The 16,447-nt window shown below is 48.9% G+C and overlaps 1 protein-coding gene across 2 annotated transcripts in view; it reads right to left on the reverse strand.

Annotated features, from left to right (window-relative positions):
• The window catches only part of XYLT1 (xylosyltransferase 1), a 300,841-nt gene extending 287,349 nt beyond the window's left edge, over positions 1–13,492 (reverse strand). For both annotated transcript variants that reach the window (XM_036020886.1, XM_028528183.2), the window contains exon 1: positions 12,879–13,492. In XM_036020886.1, coding sequence (XP_035876779.1) covers positions 12,879–13,235 — 357 coding nt within the window. In that variant the 5' untranslated portion in view covers positions 13,236–13,492. The remainder of the gene's footprint in view (positions 1–12,878) is intronic.
• Between the last annotated feature and the right edge of the window lie 2,955 nt (positions 13,493–16,447).

Here is a 16,447-nt window from a genome sequence, read left to right on the forward strand (position 1 = left end):
CTCTCACAGTTAGCAGCTGAGTCTCACTGAAATCCATGCTTGTAATTATCACTGTAATTATTATTTTAATACAAATCAGGACTTATCAAAATATTACCCTGTAGATGCGGCCTCACTGCTGCAAGGCTATAGACGAAGGGCAGATGCTGCGGACCCTGCCTGCCTGGCATGCCAGGACGGAGGGAACCTCGGTGAGGGTCCTTCCACCACGGCCAGTCTGCCAGCTGCACCACTGCCCAAGTCCATGGTCCTGTCCAACCTGTCCCCTCTTTAGAGATAGAGAGTCATGTTCTGCATTTTACATCATAGTTAGACTCTGGGTGACTTTCTCACTGCTGGGTCTCAGTGGTTCCATCCCGGCAACGGACAGATGATGGCAACCCTTTTACAGAGCTCTCTGAAAAACTCCTAAGTGAATCACTTTGTTAAAACATTCTGTGCAGCACACTCATGGTATTTGACACAGGGTCTCCCTGGTCACCTAACTGAGTTCAAATTCCAAGTCTAAGGCTCTGTGACTCTGGGCAATTCCTTCCTCTCTCTATGCCTCAGTTTTCTCATCTGTAAATGGGAGCAATACCATAAGATTGTTATAATGATTAAATGAGATAATCCACAAGATGCTGCTGAGCACAGCGCCTGGCCTGGAGCATTTAATGGATAAGAGCAATTACTACTTATCATTATTATCACTGACTGCAGAGTTGGAAATTCAAATCCTAATGGTAGTCTTGCAGGTAACACTAGTAAGCAAAGTAGACGGGTGCCCCTGTGGCACACTGGAATGTGGAATCCCCTATAGAGAAGTCTTATCCCCTCCCTCAAATTATTACGTCTACGGGAGTAAAGGCCAGAATTCCAAAATTTTTAATAGGATGTCCAAGTTAGATTTTTATTTGAAATTGTTACCATGAGTAGTTAGCTAAATATTAATAAGAAAGGGAAGGAAGGGGGAAACAGGCATTGCACTCAGTTAACTGGGGAGCATGAGCCTGTTTGCTTTACCAAGAAGCTACAGCTTCACACCCCAGGGGATCACGGCATTGCTCTGCCAGGGGCACTAACACTCCCCACTTCCTCCTTCTAGTACCAGATTGATGGGGACACAGGGAGAGGTGCTTGACTATAGAGGCCTGCCAGTCTAACTAGGGGGTGGACCTATCAAAAGCCCACAGAAGCTTAGGAAATTGATTGGGTACTTTGAAAAAGCACCTGATCCATCTGAAACCCAAGCTAGTGTAATCCCAGAGCAACAAAGAAGTACGTGCGCACACTCGCTCCCTCCCTTTCTGTCATGACCCACACTCGCCCCATTCGTTTGCACATTCTCTCTCACCCGGTAGCAAGAAACCGTGTGGGTCTAACAGCTACCTGTGCCCACAGCAGATGGCGTCAGCTCCAAAAGACTAAGCCTTAGTATGAAGCAGGAACTCTGGACACTGGCTTTTGTTTTGGCCTTCCCAAGAACATGCTGGGCCTTTTTTCTTGGCGGCACAGAGAGAGATGGGACACAGGGGCAGCCTACGCTGGGAACCCGGGAGCAACTTCTGTTTCCACCCGAAGAAAGCCTGCCACACCGCAGTCTCCTGTGCGTGGGTCCTTGGAATGCTTTCCTTTTGATCCCGTGGGAGAGCCTGATCTCCACTGACAACAAAATCACTGATTTTAAAATGCTGGCAAGAAATTTTAAAATTCTTTAATTAAAAAAAAAGGAGAAGAAGAAACAAAGAAAACTCTACACCATCATTCTCCCATCAGTAACCCAGACCTGACCCATAGAAGCCACGTCACTTGGTCGGAACTTTCTAGTTTCAACTTTTGTTGGGGGTTTATATCACCTGCTCAATCAAACAACAAGTTCACTTGCTCTACGTGACCATTTTTTACCCTAAAAGAAAGCCAAAACAGTAGTCACCCTCTCACCTAAAGACTGTTAATAATCTAGTCTGCACCCTTTGCAAACCTCCCAGGTTCACTCTTAACACCTTCCCCGAAGTCATCCCCACCTTGTTCTCTGTCATCACCTCATCTTCTAAACAAGAGGGAATTGGAAGTAACAGTTCAACAACTATTATTCAACAAAAATAGGAGAAAGAGCAGGTAATGAGGGCAGTGTGCATCAGGAAGGAAACTTCTGTAATGCCTGATGACAAGCAAATGCGGTTGGTTCTCTGTTAGTGTCTTTTGTAACAGCTGCCCCTTCTGAGCTGGGAGAAAAGAGAGAGAGTAAGAGAGACAATGAAAAGGCTTTTATTTCAAAGAGAACACCTGCAAAGCATGGTCCTGCATTAAAAAATAAACAGAAAACAGCCACTGTCTAGAAAAAAAGGAGAGGTATTTCCCATTACATCTCCAATTAATAAAGCCCCACTTCACAAGGAAAGAAGAAAAATAGAGAGTGAATTTTCCACATCCCCAAAGAAAAAGAGGCTTAATGAGGTAACCACTATATGACTTGATCCATCTAATTTGGTTTTAATACTATCCTTAAATAATGTATATGTCGGCTCCTCATCACCAAAAACATTTGTTTATTTTATTAACATGAGTCTGGTTGCCTGTTAAGACTTTGCAAAATTACGGTGCCATCCTTGGGCTCTGTTTTTATTGCTTCTCCCCTTGCTCGTTATAAAATAATTAGTTGTCTCTGCTGCCCTTTCAAATTGCTGTTGGAGTTGTGCCAAAGTTCTGTTATCCTGGTTCCGAGTACGAGAGAGAGTCTGGGTTCAGGGTTAAGTTAACGCAGCCATTCGGGCCCACTTGGGGACTTACTCATCACAGGTGACTCCGTGTTCAACACGTGAGCGACTCCGGTGCAAAGACTCACTAGGAAACAAATGAAGAGATGCTCTCAAAGGGTCCAAACCCAAGTCCAGAAATCGGGCCTGGGGAGCCCCATAACTGTAGGAGCGGCACAGACAGCAGCCGAGGACATCAGACAGGGCCCACACAGTGGGTGCCCCTCAAACAGACGTAGAGCACAGTCCCTCCTAATGTCTACCTTAAATCCTTTCCACTTGAACTTCAGAACAAAGCAGCATGGCTGTTTCCCAGAGGAGCGGAGTGTTTTTATTTATTTATTTATTTATTGCAGTTTTTAAAATATTCCTCCAGTACGGTTTACATTTAATATTATTTTGTATTAGTTTCAGGTCTACAGCGTCATGGTTAGACAATCACATACTTTACAAAATGTTCCCCAGGAGCAGGGCGTCTTTAAAATGGTTAAGCCACCACTGGCCAAATCTTAGTCATTCCATGACCTCCTTGACCATCATTCACCATCCAAGTTAAGGTCAGAATTAAGATTAGAATTAGGGTTTCAGAGTATAATCTATGTGTTTTCATCATGTTAACTAACTTTTCCTTAAATGCCAAGTTACCCACATAAAGCAGGCAATAAGAGGTCTAATGTTGTCACTTGAACTGTCTGGTTATATTTATATAGATTCCCTAGTATACACTCAAAGAACTAGACAGCAATCACACGTCTGAAAAAGAAAGTTCCCCCAGCAAGCAGGGGAGGGGTGTGGCCGGGGCGCTGCGGATGCTCTGCTTCCCAGTCTGGGTGCGGGTTACCTGGATGGGTTTGGTTCCTCAAGACTCATCAATAATGGGCACTTTTGTATGTATAGTCTATTTTGGTTTTAAAAATCATTAAAAGTGTGCACGATTTTAAAAACGAGTGAGTGCCGTGCAGCAGGAATAGAAACTCTGCACTAAGAGCGGCTCCACCAAAGCCTGGGTGCCCACGCGACACCCTCAGCGGCCACTGCGTCGGGTTCCCGGGGAGGGCCTGGAACAACGCCGGCAAAAGGTGTCTGTCCAAAATAAGTGCTCCACCAGAAATAAATACAATTAATCCACCCAATTTAAAATGAATCCTCACGCATGGCCTCTTAATTTGTCTCAGTATCTCAAGTTTCTGTCACTACATTTGTGACAATTTGACTTTTTAAAGTGTTCTTGTCTGTTTTTGTTTGGGGGGTCATCCTACTCCCAGACCATAAGCCACAAGGGCAAAGGCACTGCTGTCTTGCTTACCCCCCCCCCAGCCCCGGTCCACACACAGCGTCTGGCCCCCCACAGGCCCTCATCCTCTATCTGCTGAATTAACGGGCACATGGATGGGTGGGTAGGGAACCGCTCCTGGATTTTCCTCATTCATTCGCTCCTTGTCCCCAAGGACTCCAAGGCCAGGGGAGGGCAGCACTGCCAGCTGGTATGAACCTTTCACTTTCTTCTGCTCTAAGACAGACCCTGTCTGACACTCACGTGGGTTTTCTGAGCCTCAAAGTGCTTTCTCATCTGTTTATTGAATTACATCCTCACAAGCTGGTGAGGATGGTGGGCCTGTTCACATCACCCAATAGAACTGCCAGTTTATCCCCGACAGAGTCAGCACCCACCCCAGGTGCTCCAGAATGTTCCATCCTGCCACCGGCCCTGCTACTCTCTGACTACTCTGAACGGGAGCACAGAAAGAGGAAGGTGGATGATTTGAAATAGCATTTTACACTCACCCCAACAAAAGGGAAATCAGTTTACCAAATTGTAGAATTTGATTATAGAATTGATTCTATTTTAGTTGCAGATGTTGCTTCCGCAACAGCTTAATGCTCACAAGAATTTGCATATTCTGGGTAGATGCCAACAGCAAGGGTGGGAAGGAAGCCTCCATCGTGCCCATGGGAAGGCAAAGGCAGTTGAGGTAAATAAGTGCTGTGAATAAACCACACGGGGATAACTCAAAGGTGACCACAGGTACTTATTTTAGCTTGTCACAGTGAACACGAAGCTCTTCCAAACAGAGGTTGCCAACTCCACAGCCCAGAAGGGCCAGTCAAGTATCGTGGGTGAAAGAGGAGACATTGGGGTGAGGGGACCTGGAAGGTCTCAGGGAAGCCCTGCCTTGGCTTGTCCAGTGGACAAAAAGATAGAATGTGGGCCCAGTGCTACCAGACCTCGTGGCTTTTTAAAGACATTTAAAAAATCCACATCGTGTTATATAGCACATCCTAATCCCTACATTTCAATGCCTTTCTATTTTAGTACACTGTGCAGGCCGAACACAACCTCCCCACGAGCCAGGAATCTGAGGGCCCCTCCTGCAGCAAAGCTCCCTCATGGTGAGGCTGCATCAGGAAAGAAGATGGGACACTGACCATGAACCTGTGCCTCCTCACAGGCCCTCGAAGGCAGCATGGTAGGAATGGCAGAGCCAGGCTGTGAACCTCTGAGGTCAGTCAGAGTTCTGCTCCCCAAACTAAACATCAGCATCTGGCCACCTACTCCCCTGCAAACCTCCAACAGCTCATTGCTCGTCTCTGGGCTTTTTTATTTACTGAAAAAAAGAAAAAAGCAGTTTGAACTCCATGAGTGCAGCAGTCCAGGACAGGTGTCCACCAGTTTTGGGGTGGTGGGACACTTGAAGGCTTCCAGGCCCTGAATCACACCTGGCCCCCACCTGTCCAGAGGACACCTTCCTCTTTGCCCAAGAGGCCACCATGGGAAAAGAGGATCAGCAGTGAACTGAGGTAGGAAGTGAAAGAATCCTCTCTGTTGACAGGCCATTTATTAGCAGCGGCCCTAACCCTTGCCTGCTTGCCTGGTCCTTCCTAAGAGCAGGGAGCACAGGTCCCTGTCCACAGAGGCAGTTCCAGTGCTGGGCGCAGTGCCTGGTGCACTCTAATGCTGGAGTGGCAGATGGGCAGATGGATGGATGCAGGGACACTTGGGTAGATGGGTGTGTGCCTGTCTGCATGAACAGTTACGAGGGAGGTGAAGCAAGAAGGGGCAAGGGGCAAAGGACTGACTGACTCGGAACTGAGGATGCAGGCTTTGGAGTCACTACCAACCTTGAATTCCTAGTCTGGTTACTTCTCAGCTGTTTACCTTTCATCCAACTTATTGCCTTAATTTTTATTCTTTATAATCAGTAAAATAGAGATGAGACTAATAGCTCTTATCATGCAGGATGTTGTAAGAATTCCATAAGATCATGTCTTTCTGGTAAGAGAAATCCTCTTTCTCCTCCTCATCATTTATTCGTGTCACAGTTTACAGTGTCTGTGCCCCAATGGGGGACCTTTGCAGCAACCTCTTTACCCCATATATTTGACTCCCTTGGGCTTAAACAATGTGCCTTGAGGCCCAGGATTACAGCAAAGGATTTCCAGGGTGAAGAAACGCTTGTCATTAGTGTCCATGACACAGGAGCCTGGATTAGATGCCCTGATAAGCCAGCAGTCACCTGGCTGGGACAAACCAGACCTGAGACAGAACAAATTAGGTTGTTTGTTTGTTTGTTTGGCCTTCTGAGGGCCCTAAAGAGGGAAGGCTTCCCCCTAAAAGACTCAAGAATGCCCTTAGGGAACATTCTTCCCCAACTGGCTGGGTGTTTGGGTGCTTGCCTCCCTGCCCACTACAGTGTTGAAGGGGTTAAGGTGACACTCACCCTGCCCCTTCCCTGTCACCTGCTTGGTAATGCCTCTGGTTTCCAACAGGGGAGGGGCAGCCCTAACCACAGGGATCAGAGGGGCACAACCTGATGAGTATCTGCGGGCAAACGGGTAGTTTCTGTTGCAGGCGGAAGGAGAGCCCACAAGACCATCAGACTCAGAGATACCGCCCTGCTTCACCCAGTCTCTCGGGGGCAAGTCATGGGCTCTGCCGGAAAGAACCACAGAGTGGCACAGCAGGAAGCCTGATGAGGATGAACAAAAGGCTGTTTCCACTGGCCAAGGACCTTTGCACAGAATCTTCTCCTCCTCCTCCCCCGCCTAGAGAAAGCTGCATTCAAAACATTTCCCTCCAGCCAACTTGGCAGTTCAATTATTCCCTAGGATGCGTTCTGTATGTTTCACTACAGCAGGAGGCTTTCTTCTCTGGGGATCACTGGGGCTGTCCTTGGTGCTGGGCATTGTGCCCGAGCCAACTACTTATGTGCCTCCTTAAACGAGTTTTGATTCCAAGGTTGAGGACCTTTGCAAGATGCTTTTAAAAGGAATGTTGTGGAGTAGAGTGGTTAAGTGCACAGACTGCCTCGGTTCAAATCCCAGCTCTGCCAGTTGTAACTAGACCTTGGGAAGGCTGCTTAAGCTCCCTCTGCCTCCGTTTCCTCACTGTAACGTGAGGTTTAAATAAGTTAGTATTTGTAAAACACCGAGAACAGGTTCTGTTTGTATTAAGCACCGTGACCTGTTGACTACTGAAACTACAATTAGTACATGCTTAAAATAATAAACGAATTAACATACACAAAGGACTTAAAACAGTGCCTGGCACATTGTAACTGCTATATAAGGATTATTATTGCCATTCATGTTATTATTACCCTTCTATCTATCACACTATTTAAGGGTCTGATTCAGTAAAAATTGCATATCTGCTCTTCTTTTTGGGTTGGTACATTTTTAGGAATCTGTAAGAAAAAATGAGTAAATGCATATGAAGATTTTCAGGAATGATTTGGCTGCACAGCCAAGGAGCTCAGAAATCTGTCCATCAGTTGGAATGGCGGCAGAACTGGGTCCTGCTCCTCCCCAGCATCATACTCTTACTGAGCAGGCTGCTTCCCCTCCCCAAGCCTCAGTTTCTTCACCTGTGAAATGGGGACAACAACAGTTCTAATACAGAGTTGGGAAGAGTCACTGAGACAGTGATGTAACTATCTGCAAAGCCCTCATTTTTCCTGCCACACAATCGACATCATAAGACCAGCAATTTCTAGCCAAATGCTCTTAGTTTCAATTTTGTATGGGTTGGGTAACACATTCTTCCATCCTGAATTTTTTTTTTGGTGGGGGATGAGCATAATGTATGCAAAATACCTACAGGATGCCTAGCATACAGCTGGCACTCAATAAATGGCAGCAGCCCTTCCCCTAGCACATTCCATCCTGCTCTGAGGGTGACACAACAGGATATACATGTTTCCTTCTTCCTTGGATTTCTCTCCACCTTTACCTGGCCTGGAAAGTGGATGCTAATTGCAAAAAAAAAAAAAACTGCTTATTTTCAAACATGCTAAGAGTTTCTTTTTTAAAAAACAACAGCTCACATTTGAGCATTTAATTATGTGCCAGGCACGAATCAGTCCATGAATGTTATTAAATTTCATCCTCTCGCAACCCTCCGAGGTGGCCTTGATTTTCAGAGGCACTAATGGGTCCAAGAGCAGAGCTGGAACTTAAACCCAGGTATGTCAGACCCAACGACTCTTTACCAACTTCTCTCTCGATGGTGCTAAGGCCTGGCGCACATTTCCTGCAACTTTCTCTCCTGTTCCCACAGCCCTTGCTTTAAAGTTGGGTTTTGCTGGGGCTGAGTTTGTGTTTATTATTTTTTTATTTTTCCCAAAGTATTTTCTCTTTGTTTCTGATAGAATGGGAGCAGGGTCAATAAAAGTGAGCAGAAAGAAAGGGAGAAAAAGGAGAGTTACCGCAAGTGACAAGTCTTAGGGCAGTATTAACCAAAAGACAGAGAAGGTCAGTCTCCACCCCACACAGTCAATCACACTGGCTCCGCCCACTTCAGTCTCTGAATACAGGTTTATCGCCCGCGGATCACAAACAGCTCTGGGGGCTGGGGGGGAGGGGCAAAGGTTGGGGGCAGACCCTTGCTGCAGAGATATTCTAATGGATATTTCGTTTTCTGGAAAACACACAGGCATGGGCACACCACACACAAACTCCTTCCCTCCCTCCCTCCCTTTCTCTCTCCCTCTCTCTCTCTCTCTCTCTCTCTCCCCCCCAAAATGATGTCAAGTATCTACTCTAGCTCAACACACCAAATTTTCTTCTCTGTTAAGACCAGGGATCAAAACTGGACAATTCCCAGCAAACAGGAACTTATGTTTTGGCTTTCTATTTGCATAACAGTAATAAGTATTTTGTCATTCAACCTTCTGGAAGATGTTTTTTAAAAGAATTTGTTAACCACAGAGAAAATCTAAGTGCAGAGAGACTGAGTGGAAAGTACCTATATACAGGGTGAGGAAAGAGTAGGTTTACAGTTGTTTGTATGAGAAATAATATGATAATTAATACATAATAATACAAGAATAAGCTGTATTTTACATACAACTGTAAACCTATTTTTGCCTCACCCTGAATATACATTATATATACACACACATACTGTAGATATACAAAACATATATACCTGTGTGTATAATTATTCCTTTTATTTACCTATTTTATTTAACATTTTCCAGTATGTGATTAAGCAGATGGCAACATTTGCAGTAAGATAAATATTGTTCAATGATGCATATTTCTGTATACAAAGTCTAATGCATTGCTCAAGCAAAATAAAACTCCATTCAAAGTGTGAAAAAAGAAACCATCAATAAAATACCCTCTGTTCTCTGTGGTCTCCAAACATTTGGATAGAAAGAAAAGCAATGCCTCTAAGGCTGTTAGAACTGGAGGCACTCTGGATACAGCAAACCAGTTTTTCAAAGTCACTGCCAGTGTCGGAAAACATCCTGAGTTATCTGAGTAATGTGAAGCATGCGGAATTTCTGCTGAAAAATCAACATTTCAAAGGGATCAGACAATACCAAGACCCTGTTTCCTTTAAGTGTGTGTGCATGTGCAAGGGAAATAAAAATTAGGTTTCTTAAATGAAACTTACGGAGTAACAGTTTATCAAAGGGCACAAGCAATACATGTGAGGACTTCTCGAGGATCACTGGCAGCAAAGGGAAAGAAAATGAACAGTCCTTACTTTAACACACACAGTTCTCCTTCATTTTCTCCCAATCTATTCAGAACCTGTAGTATGATGGTTTTGACACACTCTCTAGTGTCCTCCTCTCTTTATAAGTGAGCCCATCCGTTTCTTAAATTCTGAGATGACAGTAAAATCCACAGCTTATTGGAAACCCAAGGAAAAAAATCAGTGTCACAGCCATAAAACTTAGCTACAACCCAGCCAATAATTCTAATATTTAAGAGCTTTGAAAGAGGCTGAAAGGAAAAGGGGAGCTTATAAATCTTTTAGGGCTGTGCCCATCTTGCCACCATCCTCACCCTCTCAGACTAATCTGACTAGGTAGGTCTGTTTGGGAAACTGAGTGTTTCCTCTCGGCTTCTTAAAATGCACCAAAAATAAAATCAGGTCCTTCGACTGGGGTGCAGCTCCTCAAACATCAAATGTACACATGCAGAAGCTGTGGAAAGGTGGACACAAGGAAGCAGCAAGATCTGCTTTAGAAAATGCTCTGTGCTCAGTGCCTGCCTGAAACTCTTCGGGACACACCCACCACCACCACCAGGGCCACAGATTCCTTCTATAAACAAGAAGCACAACTGCCCACCCCAGCCCACCCCCAGACCTCAACAGAGCAGAGATTAAGGACCATCTCCCAAGCATGTGCCTCACCAGCTCTTCACAAGAGCCATCTGAAAAATCACAGGGAATTTTTTTTTCAATGTCCCTCTCCTGAATCCAGCATCAAAGCACCATGCCAGCAGCTCCAGCAGGGTCTGCATTTTGCAAGGACCTCAGTGGCTTGAGAAATGGCCTGGTCCTCTCCTAGCTGCAACCCAAGCTCAGGCAACACCAGACTTTGGGAACAGCCTGCCCCCTTCTGGTCTCCTTGAGCTCTATGGAAGGGCAGGGGCTGGGGGGTGGGAGGGACACACAGACAGGAGGACAGACTCCTGGCCCCACCCAGCAAGTCAGCACTGTGATTTCAGGATCTAGCAGGACAGAGGGGTACGTGCATGGTGTGTGTGTGGCGGTAGGGGAGGTAGGAAAGAGAAAAGAGAAGACACAAACATAAAATACAAATCCAGGAGACACAACAGGGACACAAATAGCATGGTAGGCAATTATGAAGAAGGGGGAGGGAGAAAAAAGGAAAAAAAAAAACATGTACCTATCTATATCGGGAGGTGAAGAAATTGAGACATGGGGAGATATGGATAGGTGACAGTAACTGAATTGCAGAGAAAAGCAGAGTTTCAGAAAAGCGAAGCAACTCTGCTACTACAACTGGAATTCCAAATGGAATAAAAAAGGAAAAATAGCACACTCTCACCTACCTTCCCAACTGCAGACCTCTCTGTGGCTGAGCTGGGAGGTGAGAGAATAAGACACTGAACTGAATGCACAAAGTGGAGAGGCGGACAGAGTACTCAAATGTCAGAGACCCAGGAAGAACCTGGACAGTCAGGCCTCCTTCCTCCTCTCTACAAGTTTCAACAGGTGATATTTACACCCAAAGGCACCTCCTGACGAAGGTCTGAACTTAAGATGCCAAGGATAAAGTAAACCCCATGCTAGTCCTACAAGTGTTCCCATGTGGGACCAGCAGTGCATGACCTGAACCCCTCCCGCCCACCTCCCAGTAAGACTCTGAATCCAGGAAGAACTTCTAATTGCATTTTTGCCCAAACACACCACTATCTATTCCTGGAGTTCAAAGGCAGAGTTTGAGAGTACCCCTTGCTGTAAATAAGAGGCTGCAGGTCATTGGAAATGTTCTGGTTCTTCATCAGGAATCTCAATCCACTGTCCTCCCCCCAAAAGGAGGGGAAGAGGCCCTCCCTGCTACACACACAGACCAGCCACCAGCAACATGACATGCCATCACACCACCAGCCTAGCGGCACAAAAAGCTGCACTCTAGCAAAGAGGGTCGCCTGGACGCCAAAGAAGTTTAGCAGATCAACAAACATCACAGTGTCTGAAGGCAGTCTTCAGCAAAGGCTCCCGAAGTGACAAACGACAGAGACATGTGTTCAGTGTCTAGGGATCCTATAACTACCCCCTGTTGTTCAATGTCCTCCAAGAGCTAGATTTCCAGTAATCAAGTGGCACGATGAAGATAAAGACAGACACACAGCACTCCTATGCCTTAAGACAGACGCACGCATCAGCACTGAGACCCTGGCCCAGAACTGGGGACTCTGACCTCCAGTTCTGAGAGCTCCGAGTTCAGTGAACTCAGTAAGGCAGCCCAAAGAAGGTATGAAAGGCACCCCTGGAGTTGAGGACAGTAGGGAGACACCCAAATGACCCCAAAAGACCTGCGGAAGGAAGAGTTTCAGAGCAGGGACCAAGGAGAGCACAGAAAACCCACAGCAGCCCACGTCATGATGGCGTGGTGGGACACAGCTGGCGACAGGAATCAGCTACACACGACACAGAGAGCCAGAGACACCACCTAAAAGAAGGGACCATGCCCTGACACTGGTGAGCAGGGTGAGGAAAGTCAGATAGGGCACAAGGAAAGGGCAAGGTTAGAGACTGAGAAGGTAAAGGCAGGAGTCAGACATGCAGAGATGGGAGTAAGACCCAAACTACGACCACGCACCCCACACTGAGTCCTGATTCAGGCACAAGGCTGGAGACTTGGGACACCGATCCCAGACCCCCTTTCAGTCCAGGGCAAAGAAATGAGGCAGCAAGCCAGGCACTGAGTTGTCTACACCCAGCTCGGTAAAAACCAGAGATGCTGCGAGAATCACCCATGAGCAGCGGCTGACGATCCCGGGCACCATCCACTAACTCAGACAGGGTTTGAGGCACCAACCACCTACATGCCTAAAGCAAGTAGGAGCGCCCATAACGAGTGACGGGGAACAGGCACCCAGCCAGCTCCTGTAACCCCCAAAGCGCCTCCTCTGGAGATAACTTCCCCAGACCCCAAGGGGGCAGTCCTCAGACTCAAGATGGGGCAGCCCCCGGCCCCTAAGCCTTGGCAGGGTCCCCACCCTGACTTCCAGGGAAAAGGGATGTGGTGCCAGCGAGCTTCAGGAGTCCCAGTCTGATGACCAGGGCTCAAGGACTGGGGGGCGTGGGGCCAGGGCTGCTTGGTTCCCTTCCTTCCTCCCTCCGGGACGCAAGCCGAAGGGGCATCTTACCAGAGCCCGCGCGGGCAGTGCCCCCCGGCTGGCCGGCTGCTGTGCCCAGGGCTCTCCGGCACCGCCTCCCCGTGCCCGCGCTGGGGGCCCCCGTCCTCCACGGCTGCCGCCGCCGCCTCCTCTTCGGGCTGCAGCCGGCTCCGCGGGCAGGTCCCGGCGCTCGCGGCGCGGGGCCGGGGCCGGAGGCGGCTGTTCGGCGCCGCCGACCGCTGCGCCCCCGAGGCGCTCCCCAGCCCCAGAGTCGAGGCTGCTGAAATTCCACACGACCAGCGTCTGCAGCAGCAGCACGGTGAGTGCCGCGAGCAGCGCCGAGTGCGAGCGCCGGGCCAGCCTCCGGGCGCACGGCGCCGCCACCATCTTCGGAGCGCGGCGGACGAGCGGGACGCGGGGACCAGGGGCGCTCCGGGCCGCCCCCGCGCAGCCCGTGGCTCTTGCGGCCGCTGGCCACCACTCGAGCTCTCGCTCGGGCCGCTGCCGCCGCCGCCGCCTCGGCTCACCGCTGTTCCTCCTCCTCCTCCTCCTCCGCCGCCGCCGCTGCCGCCGCCTCCACCGCCGCGGCGCGGAGTTTTCAGACGGGCAGAGACCCGGACGTCACCAGGAGGAGGGGAAGGCGGGGAGGCGGGGAGCGGGAGGCCGCGGAGGGGGGCGCCGGCGCGCGCGCTCGGGGGATGGCACGCAGGGACGGGTGGGGGTGCCTAGCCCGCGGGGCTTCCCCTCCCCACACTCCTCTCCCGGAGGGGCGGGGGGGGGGGTGACCGAGAACGGGCTAGGGGGACGCGGGCCGAGGTGGAAAGAGGCGGGGCCTAGAGGTGGAGAGAGGGAAGAAAACGGAGGAGGGAAAAGAAGGGGATGGGGACAAACAGGGAGTACGGACCCCCACTACGGCAGGAGTGGGGTAGGGGGACAGTTCCCGCGGCAGAGAAAAAGAGGCGGGGACAGAAATGAATAGGAGCTTTGGGTGAAGGTGGGCCCTGTGGGCCCGCCCAGAATCGAGGGGGTGGGGTCCGGTGAGGAAGATTTGGGGGTCCTGAGATCCTGCCTTCCGTGTGGGAGGCAGCACGAGGCTGCTGAATGGAGCACGCTCCGCGCCCTGGTGTTTGCGGTCCCGGATCATCTGTGCGCACAAAGACTGCTTGGCAGGTGGAGACGTGAAGAACGTTTCAGGAGTGTCGGAGCCACACAGAGTGATCCTTGGATCCTTAGCTTGAAGGGGCAGGGAGGAGGCTATGAATGAGTCTGTGTGAGTGACTTCTGAATCACACCCACCCCCTAGTGCCAACGATGTACTGAGTGTTTCATTGAGTCACTTCCCTGGTCCCTAAGGATGTGCAAGCCAAGAGACTCCAAGCCCAGTTGGCAAGCAAGTGTTTTCGTGGGGAAAGGGAGACCCTGTGAAGTTTCTCAGCCTTCACAAGCTACAAGGCCCAAAATCTGGCCCCTGAGCGTTCCACCAGGTCCTTCTTCCCAAGCATTCTGAAGCCTGCCTTCCAGTTGGGGCAGGGCTCAGCTTCTAAGGGAACAGGTCTTGCCATTTGGGCTAGTGTGACCTTGAGCCAGAACTCTTTGGGCCTGAGCTTCCTCCTCTGTCAATGAAGGTTTAGACTGAGGATCCCAAAGGGCTCAAGTTTCATCCCCAGCCTTCTCTGACTCAGTCTTTCCTGTCTTTTCCCTCCCTTGTCCTCTGCCCAAGGCTTTCTACACAGCAGCCCTGAACACACAGAGAGCATAGAGGGAGTGGATGGGGGCGGGGGGGGGGGGCGGTCAGGACATAGCACTATGAGAATAGAAATAGCAGAGCCAATCCCCAGTCTGAACTGCAACCTCTAAGTGAATGTTTTGCTTCTTGTCCATTGTGCTTTTAAATATTCTAATTTGTAAAGAGGAGAAAGTGGAGGAATAAAGAGGATCCATCAGAGAAGGAGGCAGGGAGATTGTTTTATCCACTCAGAAAGAGTCCATGGGCATCAAACTGTGTCAGACCCTGGACCAGGTGCAGGGATCCACAGGTGAGCAAAGCTGAGTGTCCCCTTCACTAAGCTTGGGGTCTAGAGTAAGAGCCAGATGTAGATGCCAGTCATTAAAATGCAGTCAGGTTGGCGTCACTTTAGAGATGTGTATGAGGTGCTATGGGTTCATGAGGATGGGGTGGGAGTGGTGAACAAGAAAATGAGGTTTGATCCAGCAACTTAGAACTATGGCTTGGGATTCCTTTTCTTTCCATCTCTCCTCTCTGCCTTTCATGGGTTAGCTTCATCCTGAGGTTTTCCCTTCATGTCAGCCTGGCATCAGTTGCTGAGACTACTTGTATCCTTTGTTCATGTCTAGCCCAGGAGAAGGAGGAGCAGTATTTCCCAATTCCCAGCATTCTGCTAAAAGGCCCAGAGATTCTCTCTAACTGAAGCAGCTGTAAGATGACTCCTAAATCAAGTACTCTAGCCAGGAAGATAGAATGTGCTGGTCAAGGTCCTATACATCATCACCTCTGGTCCTGGGGAGAAGCCAGCTCCCCTGCAACCACCTGGATGTTTTATAGGAATCAGGGTCTTATGGGAAGAAGTGAACTGGTACAGGGGAGGGAGCCACCATTATCTATTCATATGCAGCCACTATGATGCTACGTGACCTTGGGCAAGTCATTCCCCTCCAAGGACTTTGGGTTCTTCAAAGCTAAATGAAGGGTTGGGTGAGATGGTCCCCAAGATCATCATGTCATATCCCCAGAACTCTTCCTCAGTATCTAAACAGAGCTTCCAAATCCCAGTAGAGGCTAAGGATTCTTGGCACTCCCCTCCCCCATTCCTGCCCATCTTTGCTTCAGGGTCTGGGCTGCATTTTTCCTCTAAGCAGCGATGATGTTATCTACTTCCTACAGCAACATGTTAACCACAGTCCTTTGTGGCCCACGCTCTGGTTCAGCTCCCTCCAGGGCCACAGGCTAAAGGAGTAAGGTTAAGGATCCAGGCCCCTAAGACCCCGGAGAGAGTGAGAATTGTTTGTTTATTTCGACTCATAAAAAGCCACACGGAAAAGAGGTTTAAAAGCTCCAAGCAGGTTATGGATGCCATAAACAGCTTATGTGAGGCTTTTAGGACAAAAAATCACCTGAGATAGCAGAGCAGGAAGGCAAGCTCTTAGAGTCACTGAGACCCTTTTCCTGCTCCAAGACAGACAGCTCCTCAAGCAGCTTTATGGAGCCCAGTGTAGAAGACAGAGCCAAAGTGCTGCCTGAGACTCTGGCAGTTGCAGCCTTAGCAACAGCAGCAAGTTTCTTTAGAATTCTTAAAGCTTATTCAGTCATTCAACACAGATGTATTGGACCCTATTATGCACTAGGCATCATGCTGGGCGAGTGAAATATAGATATGAAGAAAATTCCCTAAGGAATTTTTCTTTATAAATACGGTTCCTACTCTCGCGTTAACTGAGAGCCAGAGCTCTAAGGAAGTTCCAACTGATTTGTGGGCTTCCCTCCCCAGTCCCCACCCCTAAATCCTGTTTCATCATCACCTTCAAGTGTGGGGAGGGTAAATTAGTCAGCAAGTTGTACTGAGCTCCTGGGTGTGCCTAGC

Source organism: Phyllostomus discolor, chromosome 3 (assembly GCF_004126475.2).
Source record: "Phyllostomus discolor isolate MPI-MPIP mPhyDis1 chromosome 3, mPhyDis1.pri.v3, whole genome shotgun sequence".
In the NCBI taxonomy this organism is placed as follows: domain Eukaryota; kingdom Metazoa; phylum Chordata; class Mammalia; order Chiroptera; family Phyllostomidae; genus Phyllostomus; species Phyllostomus discolor.